Consider the following 18,936-nt stretch of genomic DNA (forward strand, 5'->3'; position numbering starts at 1 on the left):
AGGCATAACTGCAGCATCTCTCTGCCAGAATTTATTTTGTTTTACAGTATTTAAGTCCCCACATGGACACACTTAGTTTGCAGTAAGAGTGCCCTCAAGCCATTTACCTTAGTCACTTTAAAATGTATTAAGCTAAGGTGCAGAAATACACTTTTAACACACTTAAGTGTCCACATAGAGAGCTAGTACAGAGTAATTAATGTGCTGTAAATTCATATCTTTAGTGCACACTAACTTCCCCATGTAGAAAAGCCCTAAAAGTCTAAAATATATGTCCATTTATTCTCTTTCATCATTCTCAAATGTCCTCCTCTCATCTGTCCTTAATCAAGATATGTTCACCAGCTGTTCCAGAGATCACTCCTAAACTATTCAATTTCTCAGCATGCACCCTATTTCCCATAGCAGGATTATTGCATAACTACAGGCACATAGGGAATCATACTCCTTCCATAGCTGATATCAAACTAAATGTCTCTAGTTTTTCCTCCAAAAAAGGTTTTTAAAGCCATTTTGTGCTCTCACAAACTTTCTTCTGAACGTGTGAAAATGTTTAACAAAGCTTCTCCATTCCCCAACCCCCTAGTCATTTAGGGTTTTTTAAAAAGTATGTAAATTATCTAGATCTGATGAACTGCCAAGTTTAAGAGCCTCTAACCTTTTTATACCCCCACCGCTCCAATGCATTTCCAGATGTTGATTTGTAGACTAAAGCAAGGGTTTTCAACCTTTTTCTTTCTGAGGCTCCCCCAACATACTATAAAAATTCCACCGCCCACTTGTGCCACAACAACTGGGTTTTTTGGGGTGGGGGGGTTGGTTTTTTTTTTTTTTTTTTTTTGTATATCCAATAGATTAAAAGCCAGGGCTGGAGTTAGGGAGTAGCAAGCAGGGCAATTGCCTGGGGCCCCATGCCACAGGGTGCCCCGTGAAGCTAAGTTGCACAGACTTTGGCTTCAGCCCCAGGCAGCTGAGCTCAGGCTTCAGCTTTCTGCTCTGGGCCCCTGCAAGTCTAACAGCAGCCCTGCTCTCTAGTTTATTTTGGTGGACCCCCAAGGGGTCACTGACCCCTGGTTGAGAACCGCTGGACTAAAGAAAGAAAATCCCTCTTATTTTTCTATGTTTGTTTCCTGACTTGCCACTATTTCCTGAAAATACACAAGCTTTTATTTAGCTATTACACATACTATAATATATATAGTTATAGTTATTGTTAGCGGAGTTACTCTGTTTTGCAGTATTTAACACCCATATACTTTTTATCCATGTCCACATCTTTTAAATCCCTATCCAGTCATTAGATCACTGTTCTCCCTTTACAATTTTGATTTTTTTCAGCATATGCTATAACTTTTGCTCTATTTTTTCCCCTATTGCCACGTTGATTTTACTTCCTATTTGAGATTTAATTTTTCAAGGAAAAATACTGTATGAAGCAGGATTTCTTTCCTTTCCTTCCCTGTTTAGCAAGAGTACAATTTAATGTCCGACACTATGGCTGAATTACCTCATCTTTGTCCAATTCCATTCTCAAACTATTTTTTCTTTGCCAATATGCAATTTTTTTTAAGTCAACTATTGTTTTTTGTTCATACTCACTAATGTATTGCAGAGCTGACATTTACCCCCCTCTAATGTATCACATGTAATTGCATTCCTAATCTGAATGTGCAATTACTATGATTGCATACACAATCAGGTCATTCTACATGTCAAGGACTAATTTTCTGCACCACCACACATCCCCCAGAATACCTTTCTACGTCTCTTACAGGGTTGTTTGCACAGTCAATTCATTCACATCCAGAATAGTTTGTATAATCTAAAGGAGTACTTGTGGCACCTTAGAGACTAACATAGCTCACGAAAGCTTATGCTCAAATAAATGTGTTAGTCTCTAAGGTGCCACAAGTCCTCCTTTTCTTTTTGAGAATACAGACTAACACGGCTGCTTCTCAGAAACCTTGTATCATCTAGAAATTCATCTGAGTTACAACATGCAGGGATAGGGTACTGGCAGTTTTGAGTGCCATTATTATTTGTTAAGCAAGACCAGTGTGTTCAGCAGGAGGGAAGACCCAGAAGTGGACCAGTGACTGCCTCCAGAACCTTATGTAAATAGAAACATAGAACATGACAGAATAACAAAGTTGAAGCTGTTCATTCTCCATCACTGACAATTTTTAAATCAAGATTGGATGATTTTTTTAAAAAGAGATGTGCTTTAGGAATTATTCTGAAGTTCTTTGTGTTATGCAGAAAGTCAAACTAGATGATCACAATGGTCCCTTCTGGCTTTGGAATCTATGAATGTAACTATGATTTTTTTTATTTTTTTTTTTATTTTTTTTTTTACTATTACTCTGGGTCCCACATTATCTTTTCTGTCTCTTATTTGCTACTTGCAGCATTTTTTTTTTTTCAAACGACATTTTAAGGTCTTTGGAGCAAGAAGTCTGTGTGATTTCTACAGCACTTTGTAAAATAACTCCTCAATTAACGTTGTCCCGGTTAACATTGTTTCATTATTAGGTCACTGGTCTATTAGAAAACATACTCCCTTAAAGTCCTGCAATGTTCCCTTATAACGTTGTTTGGCTCCCCCCGCTCGGCGCTCCTGCCGGGGACCAGGGTAGGGGCGTGGGGGCTTGCCTGCTCCCTGGCTGGAACGCTGGGCAGGCAGAGTAGGGCAAGCCCCCGCACCCCGACCCCGCTCCCCAGCTGGAACGCTCAGTGGGTGGAGCGAAGCAAGCCCCTGCGCCCTGACCCTGTGACACCCCTGCCTAACCAAGCTTCATAATCATCACTGGTGAATACAGTATCAAATTGTTTGAAATTATTTAAAACTTATACTGTATATGTATATAATGTCTTTTGTCTGGCGAAAAAAATTTCCCTGGAACTTAACTGCCCTATTTACATTAATTCTTATGGGAAAATTGGATTCACTTAATATCATTTTGCTTAAAGTTGCATTTTTTCAAGAACGTAACTGGGACATTAAGTGAGCAGTTACTGTACAATAGAATCCCATCCTGATTAGGACATTTGGGTGCTATGATAATACAAACAATATACAATAAATAGCAACCGCTCCTGCTGAGCCTACTTCCAGTGGGATTTCATTAGATGATTTGCTATGATGTTGAAAAACACAGCTGTCACACTCCTACACCTTTAAGTAAATTTTTTCTTCACAGTCTTTTGTCCTTTAGTTCTTGGGCCTTAAAATTACACCTGTCATTCAGGTATGGGATGTCTGTTTTTCAGGATACCCATGCCATTGAATGGAAGTTGCCCTGAATTGAAGTAAATCTCCTACAAGACAAGTTGCATGTTAAGATTCCAAGGCTGTTTGCTATGGATTTCTTAGTGGACGGCCTTTGAGCTACATCATTACATTTCATAAAATCTCTTTCTACATTTGGTATGTCTGCTTTAACCCTTGGCTTTAAAGATCTTTAACATGGAAAAAGCAAGAGCGCGGCCAGGCAGCAAGCTATCAAGGCCACAAATCCGCGAAGCCACAAGGGCCTGAACTGGAGAGGAAAGAGGTAGGGGGCATGCAGAGCTGCAGCAGGGAGAGGTGCCTTTCCCCCAGCCCCAGAGCTGCCCTGGCAGGGAGTGGTGCCTCTCCCCTAGCCTCAATCCTGGAGCTGCTCCGGCCGGGGAGAGATGCCTGTCCCACGAACATGGTCCCGGAGCTACCCCGGCCCTGGGTAGTGGCGACGAAAGAGGGCTGGGGTGAGTACTCTCGCCCTGCCCCAGCACCAGGGCAGCCTGTACCCCAAACCCCTCATTCCCAGTCCCACCCCAGAGCCCACTCCACCAGCTGGAGCCCCCTCCCACATCCCTGCACCTCAACCCTCTGCCCCAGCCCTGAGCCCCCTCCTACACTCCAAACCCCTCATCCCTGGCCCCACCCCAGAGCCTGCACCCCCAGCCAGAGCCGTCACCCACTACACCCTAACCCTCTGCCCCAGCCCTGAGCCCCCTCCCACACTCCGAACCCCCCAGCTCCACCCCCGCCACACATCACCTCCATATTGATACACACAACAAAATTTATTCTGCACACGGATGTAAAAAATTACAGGGAATATTGAAAAATATGATATTTTCCTTTTTGGGCACTTTTGACCATTGAAGTCAGAGTGAAGAAATGACTGGTTCAGTCACTCTCTTCTGAAGTCTTGATCTTTCCCATATTTGCTGGCCAGGTGCCTTTGACTGAAAAACTTCCTGGACAAGATTCATCAGTAGATATGTATCTATAAATATCTATAAATATGTATAATGCTTTGAAGGAATATCAGAAACTAGGCCTACAACAAGCTAAATCAAAGGAATAAGATAATGAGAAACACATTGAATGTGAAATCCTATTAACCAGGATTGGCAAACTGGTGAACCACTTGGCTTTCCAGCTCTTGACACAATTAATGCCCAAGTTACTTATAAAAATACCAGCAGTGAATATAAGAATCTGAAAAACTGGCACAACCATATATTATAATATATATCATAACTAGGCACTTATTAAAGTAACATTAAGACAAGATATTTTGGTCACAAAAACTGGTAACATGACATCTGATATTGCACATTTTTTAAAAATTTGTGTACAGCTCATCATTGTACCAGTATGTGAGTGTTATTCAAAGATTTAAAAAGGGCAACTAATGTAAAACTGAGCCTAATGAACAAAAAAGTAGAAGCTGAAGGAAGGGCAAAGTAAAAATAACTCAAGATATCATGTGAAAGAGGGAGGACAAAAAGATCAAACAGATTAATTAACTCAAATAGAAAGACCATGAGTAAAATTTTCAGAAGCACTTACGTTTCACTGACTTTCAATGAGACTTAACTGCTTAAGTCACTTTGATGCTTTTGAAAATGTTATCCCTTACACTATCTCTTGAGGACAACTAGCGAACTCTGGTGTATTTAGCAAGGATGGAATTCCATACAAGGGGGCGGGGGAGTGTCCCTGAAGTGAGATAGTTCAGTCCACAGCCAGAACCAGCTCAAACCTCAGAATGGAAAGCAGAGAAAACCCAAGCAACCTCAAAAGCCCCCCAGGGGCTGTGGATCGGAAGCAACAGTCACTTACAATAAGTATATTAATATATTAATCAAAATATTAAAAAGTAGCTAGAAAACGAGCTATCTCCACAGATGTAATAAATAGCAGTGCTTTGCTGACCTGGATTTCTTCCCAGATGTCTTCATCCAGAAGAGTGGCAGCAGTGTAGTGTTGCAAAGGGGCTATCACGCAGTGGCCTTCAGTAAGGGACTGACAGTTTGGCAAGGATAAGAATACCTACACAAAGAAACATTTTCACTCCCAGTCACAAAAATACTAATTTATTTCCAATGTCAAAAAACATTTTAATCCAGCTAAAGGTGAGGAACATGGGATTTTACTGAAATTTAATCTAATAAAGGCATTTGTCCTCTTCCAACAATGTTTAAAGGAAGAAAATCATATTTAAGCCGATTTAAATTAAACAAACAATAGGCTTCTTGCAAGTCAGTTAACCTGATGAACATGGTGACCGAGGTTCTTAGATTCCTTTGGGCCTGATCCTGAGAAGCCCAGAGCCACCACAACCCCAAAATCATCAATAGGAGTGGAGGGTGCTAAGTGACTTAGACTGGGCCCTTTGCATATCATATATACTTTGCTAAAACAATACTAGTAGGATCAAGACAATGTGGTATCAGCATTTCTACTAAGTATTAACCCAAATATAATTGTTCAGTCTACTGTGGTTACAAACTCACATAAAAAAAAAAGAGTATTTTTACTTTTTTCGTTTATTATTATTAATTTTAAATAAAGTAAAAAGAATTCAAAATAAAGCGTGAGGAATTTGGGGGGAATGGTAAAAAGCAAAGTCTATATTAAAAGTGTTTCAGATATTTAGTAATTTTGTACAATTTATAAATATCAAGAGAAACAAGCAGATACTCAGAATAAAACTTGAGCTGAAGTATAGCTCCTTAAATAATGTAAAATCATTAGTACTTGGTTATTATTTGTGCCAGATTTCAAAGGCCTGGTCTACACTACGAGTTTAGGTCGAATTTAGCAGGTTTATCTCAATTTAAACCTGCACCCGTCCACACAACGAAGTCCTTTTTTCCGATTTAAAGGGCTCTTAAAATAGATTTCTTTACTCCACCCCCAACGAGGGGATTAGCGCTGAAATTGGCCTTGCCGGGTCGAATTTGGGGTACTGTGGACGCAATTCGACAGTATTGGCCTGCGGGAGCTATCCCAGAGTGCTCAGTTGTGACCGCTCTGGACAGCACTCTCAACGCAGATGCACTAGCCAGGTATACAGGAAAAGGCCCACGAACTTCTGAATCTCATTTCCTGTTTGGCCAGCATGGCGAGCTCACCTGCACAGGTCATCATGCAGAGCTCATCATCACAGGGGACCATGCAGTCCCAGAATCGCAGAAGAGCTCCAGCATGGACCAAACAGGAAGTACGGGATCTGATCGCTGTATGGGGAGACGAATCCATGCTGGCAGAACTCCGTTCGAAAAGACGAAATGCCAAAATATTTGAAAAAAATCTCCAGTGGCATGAGGGACAGAGGCTATAATAGGGACCCGCAGCAGTGCCGCGTGAAAATTAAGGAGCTCAGGCAAGCCTACCAAAAAACCAGCGAGGCAAACAGCCGCTCCGGTTCAGAGCCCCAGACCTGCCGCTTCTATGATGAGCTGCATGCCATTCTAGGGGGTGCAGTCACCACTACCCCAACCCTGTGTTTTGACTCCATCCAAGGAGTGGGAGGCAACACGGAAGCGGGTTTTGGGGACGAGGAGGAGGAGGAGGAGGAGGTTGTAGATAGCTCACAGCAAGGAAGTAGAGAAACCGGTTTCCCCAACAGCCAGGATCTGTTTATCACCCTGGACCTGGATCCACCCAAGGCCGGCTCCCGGACCCTGAAGGCGGAGAAGGGACCCCTGGTGAGTTTACCTTTGTAAATATTATACATGGTTTAAAAGCAAGCGTGTTTAATGATTAATTTGCCCTGGCATTTGCGGCCAGTACAGCTACTGGAAAAGTCTGTTAACGTGTCTGGGGATGGAGCGGAAATCCTCCAGGGACATCTCCATAAGGTTCTCCTGGATGTACTCCCAAAGCCTTTGCAAAAGATTTCTGGGGAGGGCAGCCTTATTCCGTCCTCCATGGTAGGACACTTTACCATGCCAGGCCAGTAGCACGTAGTCGGGAATCATTGCAGAACAAAGCATTGCAGCTTATGGTCCCGGTGTTTGCTGGCATTCAGAAAACATCCGTTCTTTCTCTCTCTGAGAGTGATATCATTCATTGTCAGCTGGTTGAAATAGGGTGGTTTTAGTAAGCAGACAGTCAGAGGTGCCTGTTCCTGCTGGGCTGTTTGCCTGTGGCTGAACAGAAATCTTCCCCGCTGTTAGCCACGCAGTGGGGTAAGGGGTGAAGCCATCATCTCACAGAATTGGGTGTGTATGTGGGGGGGGTTAGTTGGGTTTCTGCTACACATAAAACCGGAAACCACGGCCCCTCCTTTTAAATTGCCAACCCATTTTTAAATGCCAACCCAATGGCTACTTCATATGGGAAATGAGGGCGCTGCTGTTTGAAACCATTCCCAGATGTTAGGAAGGTTAAAGAAGCCAAAAGACTGTGGCTTACCATGGCTGCCTGCAAGCCAAATTCTGTTGTCTGGCCCTGCGTGAGTTATCTCTCACACCAAACCGGCATATCCTCAATAAGAGGCAAAATGCGACCTTGTAATGAAAGCACATGTGCTAGGTCATGTTAACAGCAAGGTTTACCATGAAAGAGTCCTACCCATTGTTCTATAAAATGTGTCTTTTTAAACTACCTCTTCCTTTTTTTTCCCTCCACAGCTGCATATGTTTCTCCTTCCCAGAGGCTAGCGAAGATTAGAAGGTGAAAAAAATGCACTTGTGATGAAATGTTCTCTGACCTCATGCTGCCCTCCCACACTGACAGAGCACAGCAAAATATGTGGAGGCAGACAATCTCAGAGTGCAGGAAAACACAATATGACCATGAGGAGAGGTGGCAGGCTGAAGATGGTAGGTGGTGTCAGCATGCTGAAAGAAAGCTGGAGTCAATGCTCAGGCTGCTGGAGGATCAAACTCATATGCTCCAGCCTATGGTTGAGCTGCAAGAAAGGCAGCAGGAGCACAGACCGCCGCGACAGCCCCTGTGTAACCAACCGCCCTCTTCCCCAAGTTCCATAGCCTCCTCACCCAGACGCCCAAGAACGAGGTGGGGGGGCCTCTGGCCACGCAGCCACTCCACCCCAGAGGATTGCCCAAGCAACAGAAGGCTGGCATTCAATAAGTTTTAAAGTTTTAAACTTTTAAAGTGCTGTGTGGCCTTGTCCTTTCTCCTCCACCGCCCCACCTGGTGCTTCCCTCCTCCACCATCCCTCCCGGGCTACCTTGGTAGATATCCCCCTATTTGTGTGATGAATAAATAAAGAATGCATGAATGTGAAGCAACAATGACTTTATTGCCTCTGCAAGCGGTGATCAAAGGGGGAAGGAGAGGGTGCTTAGCTTACAGTAAAGCAGAGTGAAACCGGGGGGGGGGGGTGGGGGGGGAGAGGCAGGGTAGGAGGGGAGGGGTTCCATTAATGAGAAACAAACAGAACTTTCACATCATAGCCTGGCCATTCCTGAAACTGGTTTTCAAAGCTTCTCTGATGAGCACCGCACCCTCCTGTACTCTTCTAACCGCCCTGGTGTCTGGCTGCGCGTAATCAGCGGCCAGGCGATTTGCCTCAACCTCCCACCCCGCCCTATGTCTCCCCCTTACTCTCACAGATATTGTGGAGCACACAGCAAGCAGTAATAACAGTGGGAATATTGATTTCGCTGAGGTCTAACCGAGTCAGTGAACTGCGCCAGCGCGTTTTTAAACATCCAAAAGCACATTCTACCACCATTCTGCACTTGCTCAGCCTACAGTTAAACAGCTCCTGACTACTGTCCAGGCTGCCTGTGTATGGCTTCATGAGCCATGGCATTAAGGGGTATGCTGGGTCCCCAAGGATAACAATAGGCATTTCAACATCCCCAACGGTTATTTTCTCGTCTGGAAAGTAAGTCCCTTGCTGCAGCTGTTGAAACAGACCAGAGTTCCTGAAGATGCGAGAGTCATGTACCTTTCCCGGCCATCCCACGTTGATGTTGGTGAAACATCCCTTGTGATCACCATTGAAAAGTACCCCTTGCGGTTTATGTACTCGGTGGCTTGGTGCTCCAGAGCCAAGATAGGGATATGGGTTCCGTCTATAGCCCCACCACAGTTAGGGAATCCCATTGCAGCAAAGCCATCCACTATGACCTGCACATTTCCCAGAGTCACCACCTTTGATAGCAGCAGCTCAATGATTGCGTTGGCTACTTGCATCACAGCAACCCCCACAGTAGATTTGCCCACTTCAAATTGATTACCGACTGACCGGTAGCTGTCTGGCATTGCAAGCTTCCACAGGGCTATCGCCACTCGCTTGTGAACTGTAAGGGCTGCTCTCATCTTGGTATTCTTGTGCTTCAGGGCAGGGGAAAGCAAGTCACAAAGTTCCATGAAAGTGCCCTTACGCATGCAAAAGTTTTGCAGCCACTGGGAATCGTCCCAGACCTGCAACACTATGCAGTCCCACCACTCTGTGCTTGTTTCCTGGGCCAAGAATCGGTGTTCCAAGCCATGAAACTGCCCAATTGACACCATGATGTGCACATTGCAGGGGCCCGTACTTTGTGAGAAGTCTATGTCCATGTCCTCATCACTCTCTTCTCCGCGCTGCCGTTGCCTCCTCCTTGCCAGGTTTTGCTTTTCTTGCAGGTTATGGTTCTGCATATCCTGCTAGATGATACGTGTGGTGTTTATAGCGCTCATAATTGCCGCGGTGATCTGAGCAGGCTCCATGTTCCCAGTGCTATGGCGTCTGCGCTGAAAAAAGGCGCGAAACGATTGTCTGCTGTTGCTCTGACGGAGGGAGGGGCGACTGACAACATGGCTTACAGAGTTGGCTTACAGGGAATTAAAAACAACAAAGGGGATGGCTTTGCATCAAGGAGAAACAGAGTGGCTCCCTCAAGGATAGAACTCAAAACCCTGGGTTTAGCAGGCCATTGATTTCACGGAGGGAGAGAGGGAGGAAGGGAGGAGAAAATGACTACAAAACAAATCTGGTCTATTTTTTGTTTTGATCCACTTCTTCTATGTTTATACATCTTGCTGGCAGCAGACAGTGCAGTACGACTGCTGGCCATTGTCATCTCCTGGGTGCTCGGCAGAAGACGGTGCAGTAGGACTGCCGGCAGGACTGAATCGCCACGAGACGAAGCTTAAAAGGGAAATGACCTGGCTGAGTCACTCCCACATTTGCCCAGGCGCCCCTGACCGACCTCGCTGAGGTCGGCTAAAAGAACACCCTGGAGTACGGCGACGATGGCTACCAGTCATACTGCACTGTCTGCTGCCAAAAGGCAATGAGCTGCTGCTGTGTAGCAATGCAGTACCGCGTCTGTCAGCACCCAGGAAACATACGGTGACGGTTACCTGAGCAGGCTCCATGCTTGCCGTGGTACGGTGTCTGAACAGGTAACCCAGGAAAAAAGGCACGAAACGACTGTCTGCTGTTGCTTTCACGGACGGAGGGAGCGAAGGGGGTGCCTGACGATATGTACCCAAAACCACCCACGACAATGTTTTTGCCCCATCAGGCATTGGGATTTCCACCCAGAATTCAAATGGGTGGCGGAGACTGCGGGAACTGTGGGATAGCTACCCACAGTGCAACGCTCCGGAAGTCGACGGTTGCCTCGGTACTGTGGACGCACTCCGTCGACTAAATGCCGACTAAATGCACTTAGAGCATTTGTGTGGGGACACTATCGACTGTATAAAAATGATTTCTACAAAACTGACTTCTATAAATTCGACCTAATTTCGTAGTGTAGACATAGCCAAAAGAGAGTATGGGGTTTGGAGATTTAATCCCACAATTCTATGAAATAAAGGGAGCCTGGATAGGACAGCCCCATGGATAATTGATTGTGTTTGGGCAGAAGGAGGTAGGCACTCCTATCTCAGGGATCAATAGTCTAACATGTTTTGCCCAAAGAGAAATCAGGCCTTGTGCCAGGTCTGCAAGGCAGGACATCCTTAACATATGACACACAGAATTTGCAAAGATGGAGTCAGGTTCCATCTGTTAATCAGGATCAGGAAGCTCTCACTACCAATCCTCTGAACATGTGAATGCAGATTTCATAGCATGTTCAAAATGGCTCTGTAAAGTATATGGATTGGAAACTGGGTTTCACCTAAATTTAAAAATTTACGAGTGGATGAAGGTTGTATACAAACTTGGGGAGGGAGTGTGTTTTTAACCCCAAATAAATAAATAAATGGTCTCTATTTACTTCATAACCAATAATTGAATTATCAGATTCAATTTTATTCTTGATTTCATTACAATTGCAAATGCAATTTTATTACATGTCACAGACTTAAACACTGGGCTAGCCTATCCTGCCCTCACATACATGAATGGAAGGCAGAATTTGATTTCAGCATATCAAACACTCACATATTTTCAGAGTAGGACTATCTCCTAACTCTACTGCATGAAGTATTTCTGAATTGGAAACCCCATGTAAAATCTCTCAGAAACAGATTTCCAAATATCTAGATATTTATTGCAAGGTTTTTTTGTTTTGCTTTTTTTTAAAAAGCTTGGTTACTCTGGCCTTAAGGTTGTAAACGTTTATCAGTTACTTAAGAAGGGGAAAAGAGCATTTATTTATATAATTCTCAGAAAATACTAAAAATGGAAAGCTTGGACAATAAATGTCAAGTTACACTTTAGAAACTACACACACAAGCAAGGGAATTCACAATTACGTTTGCCCAAACAACTGTCCAGATTCCCTGCTTGCTTTCTACTCTTTGCATCTGATGCATTTCCCTTGCGGCTTGAAATATGAAGATACTGATGTGAATTTTTGATGAAGGAAATTCTGGTACAGACCAAAATTCATGGCTTGTGGTTGCTGCCATCTTAAATCCAATCTATTTGCATAGTTTGTCTAAGCTTCAGGTCAGCAAAGCTTAGCTACCCTTTTAGGCTTTTTCCCCCAGGTTTGAAGGTACAGGGGTAGAACTTTCTATATTGATGAGGGGATTGTAATTTAGACAACAGTTCAGTCATCAAGGTATGGATATTTTTATTTCTATTAATACACTGGGTACCATGATGTTACGTTCCATATTCTTTATAGAAATATGCTTATGATATGGATATGGCATAACAGATATATTTTAAGCAAGATGGGTCTTGTAAGGTATCATTGGAAAGGTTATATTTACTGAATGTGATTATCCAATTTGTATGCATGTATGATTTCTGAATCTAAAGTTAGGAATATTGACTATGTAACAATTTGTGTACTTGGCAAACACCCACATGACAATAGGCCATCAGCCTTGATGGGCCACTAGGAAGAAACAATAAGACTTTGAAGATACTAATCTCTCTCCTTCCTGAGAGGTGTCCTGGGACGTAGCTGTGACACTACTAGGTCATGTGGTCATGTCACCTGGTACTAAACACCATCTTGAACTTCTAGTAATTTTTCACTAAAAGGAGGGAGAGGTCAAGAGTGGGAAACAAAAGATTCCTGCCTTATGTAAATCTTATTTAAGGCTGGGGAGTAAGCTGAGCTGGGTTCACTCTTCACTGAATCCCCACCCAGGATGACTGCTGGACACACTTAAGGAACAAGGACAAAGGGAAAGGGGGAGGAGTACTGAACCCAGGCTGGAAAAGGGATCTAGTCTGCGAATAACATGCCTGAAGATTTAAGCTGCAAGCAGGGTAGCTAAACTTCAAGAATTTCTGCAACCTGCCCCCAAAGCAAGATTTAGGGTGAGAAATTACTTCCTGAAACCAGTCTCTAAGATCTTAAGCTTAGTATGCATGTTCTGTTTTATTTGCTTGGTAATCTGCTTTGTTCTGTTTGCTATCCCTTATAATCACTTAAAATTTACCTTTTATAGCTAATAAACTTATTTGTTGTTTATAACATAATCCAGTTTGTGTCATTCATGGGGCGGGGGGGGGGGGAGCTGTTCATCTCTCTCTCTCCACATTGAGGGATAGGGTAAATTTTCATGAGCTTGTGCTGTGCAGACTTGGGTTTACTCCCCAAAGGAGGTGTGCACTTGAGTGCAGGGCAATTTCCTAGCTGAATCTTCCCATAGAGAGCTGCTTGCAGACTCTGTGTGATTCTATAGCTGGTGCGTCCCTGCCTGTGTGTGTGTATGCTTCCAGAGGCTGGAGAGCCTGATGCAGCAAAACAGGGAGAGGGCACGCAGGCTAGTGGAGCAGGCGGGCTCAGTGAAACCCCAGTACATCAGGTGGCTTCCCAGGGCGGGGGGTGTCCAACCCATCACATGTACATTTACCAAGGGCTTTGAATGGATACATCTAAAATAAGTATTTAATTTAGCTCAAACTTTACCTAATTACTCTATTTCAGCACAAGTTGCACTTGTGAAATTTTAGTGTGATTGGTTTCATTTTGATGATGTTAAAATGGGAGTAAAGACAGAGGTGAAAGTAAGCTGGTACTGTCTGATCTGGCGCACTGGTAAGAGCAGATACACAGCCAACTGTACCAGCAGGGGGCAGCTTCCCCAGGGACCTGGCGGCAATTTAAAGGGCCCAGGGCTCCATCCCTTTAAATCACTGATGGAGCCCTGGGGTAGCAGCGGCCGGCAGGAGCCCCTGGGCTCCAGCAGTGATTTAAAGGGCCGCAGCCCCTGGGTAGCACTGGCAGCAGTGGCCAGGAGCCCCGTGCCCTTTAAATCACCGCTGGGCTGCGCTGAAGGGCTGGCTGGGGGAGTCTGAACCCATCCCTGCCACTTCTGGTTGAGCCGCCCTGCATACCAGTATGTCCCTTAAATTACTTTCACCCCTGAGTAAAGATCATAATAAAGTTTACAATAAAAACTCTTCAGCCTCATCTATGGAGAGGCTAGCATTTCTCTACAATCAATATATGATACAAGTGATTTTGTGTGATGATTATACCTTACAAAACATGGTATTGCAACATCTTTCATTGTACATTCCAAGGCCCTTCTCCTAAATACAGTGTCAGTTCTCATAAAAAAGATGCCAGCCAATATGTTATACCATATACTGGTAATGCTAAACATAGATGCATTTAATCAAAACTGCAATTTCATGCTAACCTGATTCAATCTACGCTGTGTAGCTGTAAAGTAATCTAACTGTAGCCTTCTGAACAGCAGTTATAGCTGTCTTTGGATCTATACTCTCACTACAGGTTGTGTGTGTGGTGGTGGGAGGGAGAGATAAAGGATGCAAATGCTCATAACTCTGGTGGAATCTATGCATTCATTAGCATCCTTTGCTTTCTGGGTCAGCAGAATTAAAAGTGATGGGACAAATGAGTTCAGCTTCTTGAGAAGTGATCCCTTCAGTTGACTGAGTAGCCTTAATGGAGTCTAAAAGGCACTTCGCTCAAATTTCCAAATTCAGAAAAACTGTAGCTTTGACACTGAGCTTTGAAAATAGAGAATATCTATTTTTAAAGATGGTAATGGTAGTTAATTCAACCTGTCCTAGATGTAGCCAAGCAGATACTGGACTAGCTTCTAATTTCTCCAACATCTTTAGTGCTGGTCCTTAATACTCATTCTCTCATGGGTCTCCATTTCAGCAAAAGTTTAGTTCACATTCCATCTCTTCTTTCTGCAATACAGCCAATGGGCCCTTCAATCTACCAGACAAAGGTATAACATGATACAATGGCTGGAAGTTGAAGCTAGACAAATTGAGACTGGAAATAAGGCCTAAAATTTTAACAGTGAGGGTATTAGAGAGACAAGGTTGGTGAGGTAATATATTTTATTGGAATTTGTCTAGCTTCAACTTCCAGCGATTAGATTGTGTTATACCTTTGTCTGGTAGTCTTAAGAGCCCATTGGCCGTATTGCAGAATAAAAAGCTGGAAAGTCCAGTAAAAGATATTACCTCACCCACCTTGTCTCTCTAATATCCTGGGATTGACACAGCTACAACTACACTGCATACAACAGTGAGGGTAATTAATCAGGAACAATTTACCAGGGGTTGTGTTGGATTCTCCCTCACTAGCCATTCTTAAATCAACATTTAAAAAAAAAATAAAGATATGCTGTAGTTCAAAAGGAATTATTTTGGGGAAGTTCTATGGCCTGTGTTATACAGGTCAGACTAGATGATCACAACAGTCCCTTCTGGCCCCAGAAAGTATGAATCCCATAGAACATCTGTGCTTTTTTACACTCCTTGTAAATTTAGTCCTTTATCTATTTATTTTCATGTTTCTCCATACAATGCCATCTTTGTGTAATTCACTTTTTTTGTTTTTTTGGCACCTGTATCCTATCTTCTTGGTAAATGTTCATGCTTTGTTGTGTGTTATAGTTTGAACCATACCGGAAACAAAGGGTTATATTCAGTCAAGGTTTCTGCCCCAGTATTAGGAAGTCTGATATAGATGCATGCATGGAGGAGAAGGCAAAGTGGCAGTGATGGAGAGTCTGTAATCTCTTCTCTGGTGGCAAAGACAGAGATGTATGGATTAACACACAGGCAGCCTCTGCCTAAGGAGCTTGTACAGAACCCCTATCAAGGATTAAAGCTATTCTTCCTCCCAACAGAAACACCAAGAGTTAACAACAACACTGCCTATCAGCCCCTAAATGTGAATCCCTACTGGGACAAAAGAGAAGGTGCAATTTACACCCCCATATGCTCTCTTCAGCTTCTAAACAAGATTGGGGCTAATTTAATTGAAGGGTAATTATCATGATACTATTTTGTCTTCTGAATGGTTTCCACTCAACCTTGTTTTGTCTTTCTGAATTATATTCTACTCCTTAACTGCTTCTAATTCCTTCCTACCCAAAGTAAACTTTTTTCTTCTTATATATTCTAGGGTGACCAAAAGTCCTGATGTTATTGGGACTGTCCCAATATTAGGGGTTTTATCTTGCATATGCAACCTATTCCCACTCCTTCCCCCATCCCAAGTTTTCACACTTGCTATCTGGTCACCCTAATCTATTCACACTGACCCCCATTTGGTCTTTTGCATATTCATCTAACTTCTGTAATCTATGTGTTCAGCTCTTATCATTGTTGCAGTACCCTTGAGGTTTTTCCATAGATACCAAGGTCATCTGCAAATCTGAAGAGGATCAAGTTCTGAGAATTAACTTCATCATGCAAGACAGATTCATATTTTTTTTTATCTCACCCTTGAGGAATCTTCCTTTCTGTTTAATTGGAAGAGCCAGGAAAATAACACGTGAATCAATAAATCATGCCAAAGAAGCAGTTTTATTTTTAATCTCAGGAAATTCTAGCACTAAACTGCCTTCCTTTATTTCTTTCCATGCTCATGTCAAATTGCTACTTTCTTACCTTGATGCCAATTGCAATAATAAGATGTTTTGGAAGTTCAGGGCTATCAAAGCAATATGGGCACTTCTCCATACGTGCAACAAGCTGATGATGTTGATAGATTGCTTTTCTTCTGTGTCTTTCCTCTTCTTCTCCACTCCGCTCTCCCTTAGCTGCTTTGGAAACAAACATGTCATCCAGTGTGTAGTACTCTCTATCACTTTTTTCTGAAAACTAAAAAGAGACAAAGAAAAAATATATATGTACAAATGAATAGAAAAGAACTAGAATTATGTAGGACATTCTGGTGTTCTTTACTTAACCAGAGAGGAATGGTATCTAGCAACAGCAGTGTTTCCTTTCACATGGCTTTTTCCAGACACATAATTATGAGATGCTTGGGTCAACTGACAGCAATCATATGATACCCATGACAGATAAAGTAGCAAAAATTCAGTTGAATGATATAAACAAGCAGAATACATCATCACATTCTGTTTCAAGATAAACTTCCTTCTGGAGTGGCAAATATCTAGTCTAATATCTTGAATTTATATAGCTTAAATTTAAATTGATATACAAACTTCATCCAGTGCTTTTTGATAATTTTGACCTTTGGAAGCTTTTGTTTAGTATCCATTGTGATTCCCAAATGTACCTAAAATGGGACAAGTGTCCAATACCGTAAATATAAACAGGTTTCTCTACAATTTTTTTTCATGGTAATTTTTTTTTTAAATATCTCATTTTCACAGAACAAATACCATTGAGTTTTACTTGGCATTAACCACCTGTATGTTCTCTGTAATTTTACATCATGCTACATAAATATGATACGGATATTGTTTCTGAAAAAAAAAAATCTTGGCACCTTTTAAGAATAATTCTTACCACTGGAGTAAAATAGAAAACATGTTTTTCTTATTTATGTGCACTTTCTTTATGCTGAATGAGAGAATACATTCAAACAGATTTTATTAATACTCTCTTTTCCTTCTTCCTTCTACTACCAACAATGCCCATAAAATCATCTGTCCTGAAATACAGGACTCTATTGCTACCATTCATATTTTGCACATACGCACCTATGCTAATTCTCCTTACCAATTAAACAGTATTTAGCTCACTTATGTAAAAATGTTATCTTCAGTCTCAATTTTTATTCTTGCTTGCAAGCAACTACTGCAAACATGGATTCTCTAGCCTAATTTAACCTAAATAAAAACATACTCTCTCTATTCACAGACATTTTATATACACATTATCTGATTCTAGGTGGAAAAAACAAAGCTTTTAAGTCATCAGGCCATAAACTGTAAAATTGTAGTTGACTCCCCAGTACATAAAACAAAAGCTGTCAAAGTGTTGGATTCCCTGCAGAGTGATATCTAAAAGTTTGTGGTATCTAGGTTTCAGCGTGGTTTCCATAGAAACCACACAGATGCTCCTCTACATTTTTCAAATAAATTACAGCAAAAAATCCCTATAATTTGTGTGCACCACATTTAGTACTGATCAGAGTGTGCACTGCACCATCTATACAACTAATTCTACTTATCTTGACAATATACTTACAATATTATATAAAAATATCATTTGCATCATCTTTAGAATTATAATTTTTCTGAAAATAATCTCCCGTTCTTTCTTTTTTTGTGTGTGCAATAAAGAAACTTATTGTGGGATTTCTTTTAAATTCTTAAAATCAAGACCTTCTCTATTAAGGTATTATTTATATTTAAAAAAAATGCTACAATGCTGTGTTAGTCTTTTGTTATTGATTCTGCCATGCCTGCAGAGTGGTGGTATATATTCCTTTCTGACTTCCCATTTACTGCCCTCTGTACCATACAGTGATCCTGATTTAAAAAGTATAATTAGCAAAGATTTGTTATGAATGCATGAAAAATACTTTCTCACAAAACTTTTCATTATGCATTTTTAAAAATGTGATGTACTATTATTATTAAAAGTTCTTCTCTCTCAGATTCCAAGGATTTTATATTCAATAATACATGTTTTTTTAAAAAAAGTGTTCAAAAGAAAGGACTTTACAACACTGAAGATTTATCAGTTATTTCAGAATTTGCCATGGTAAACTAAGTCAATTAATTTCTAAAAGAAGAGATGAAAAATTGAAGAGTGGGGCCAGGTAAAAAAAATCACAATAAAACAAAAAATAAGTATTTTTGGCCACCATCAATAAAAACAGGTGATTTATTGATCTTGCTACAGAAATTTAATAGGAGGAGCTTTCTTGTTAGGTCTCTGTGACCCTAAGAACCTCTTTATGCCAACCAGCAAAGGGCACAGTCAATGCGGTATTGTCAGAATATTTAGTCAGTGATGTAAGGTATGCATGTAAACTGGTCATGAATATTATTGCATGATGTATGTATGGGTTGAATAC

At 41.9% G+C, this 18,936-nt stretch overlaps 1 protein-coding gene across 1 annotated transcript in view; it reads right to left on the bottom strand.

Annotated features, from left to right (window-relative positions):
- Positions 1 to 18,936, bottom strand: part of CWF19L2 (CWF19 like cell cycle control factor 2) — a 165,695-nt gene that overhangs the window by 21,132 nt on the left and 125,627 nt on the right. The window contains exons 13-14 of the mRNA XM_084616751.1: positions 16,548 to 16,760; positions 5,207 to 5,323 (exon numbers count right to left, since the gene is read on the bottom strand). Coding sequence (XP_084472877.1) covers positions 5,207 to 5,323; positions 16,548 to 16,760 — 330 coding nt within the window. The remainder of the gene's footprint in view (positions 1 to 5,206; positions 5,324 to 16,547; positions 16,761 to 18,936) is intronic.

Source organism: Lepidochelys olivacea (genome assembly GCF_965140295.1).
Source record: "Lepidochelys olivacea isolate rLepOli2 genome assembly, chromosome: 1".
In the NCBI taxonomy this organism is placed as follows: domain Eukaryota; kingdom Metazoa; phylum Chordata; order Testudines; family Cheloniidae; genus Lepidochelys; species Lepidochelys olivacea.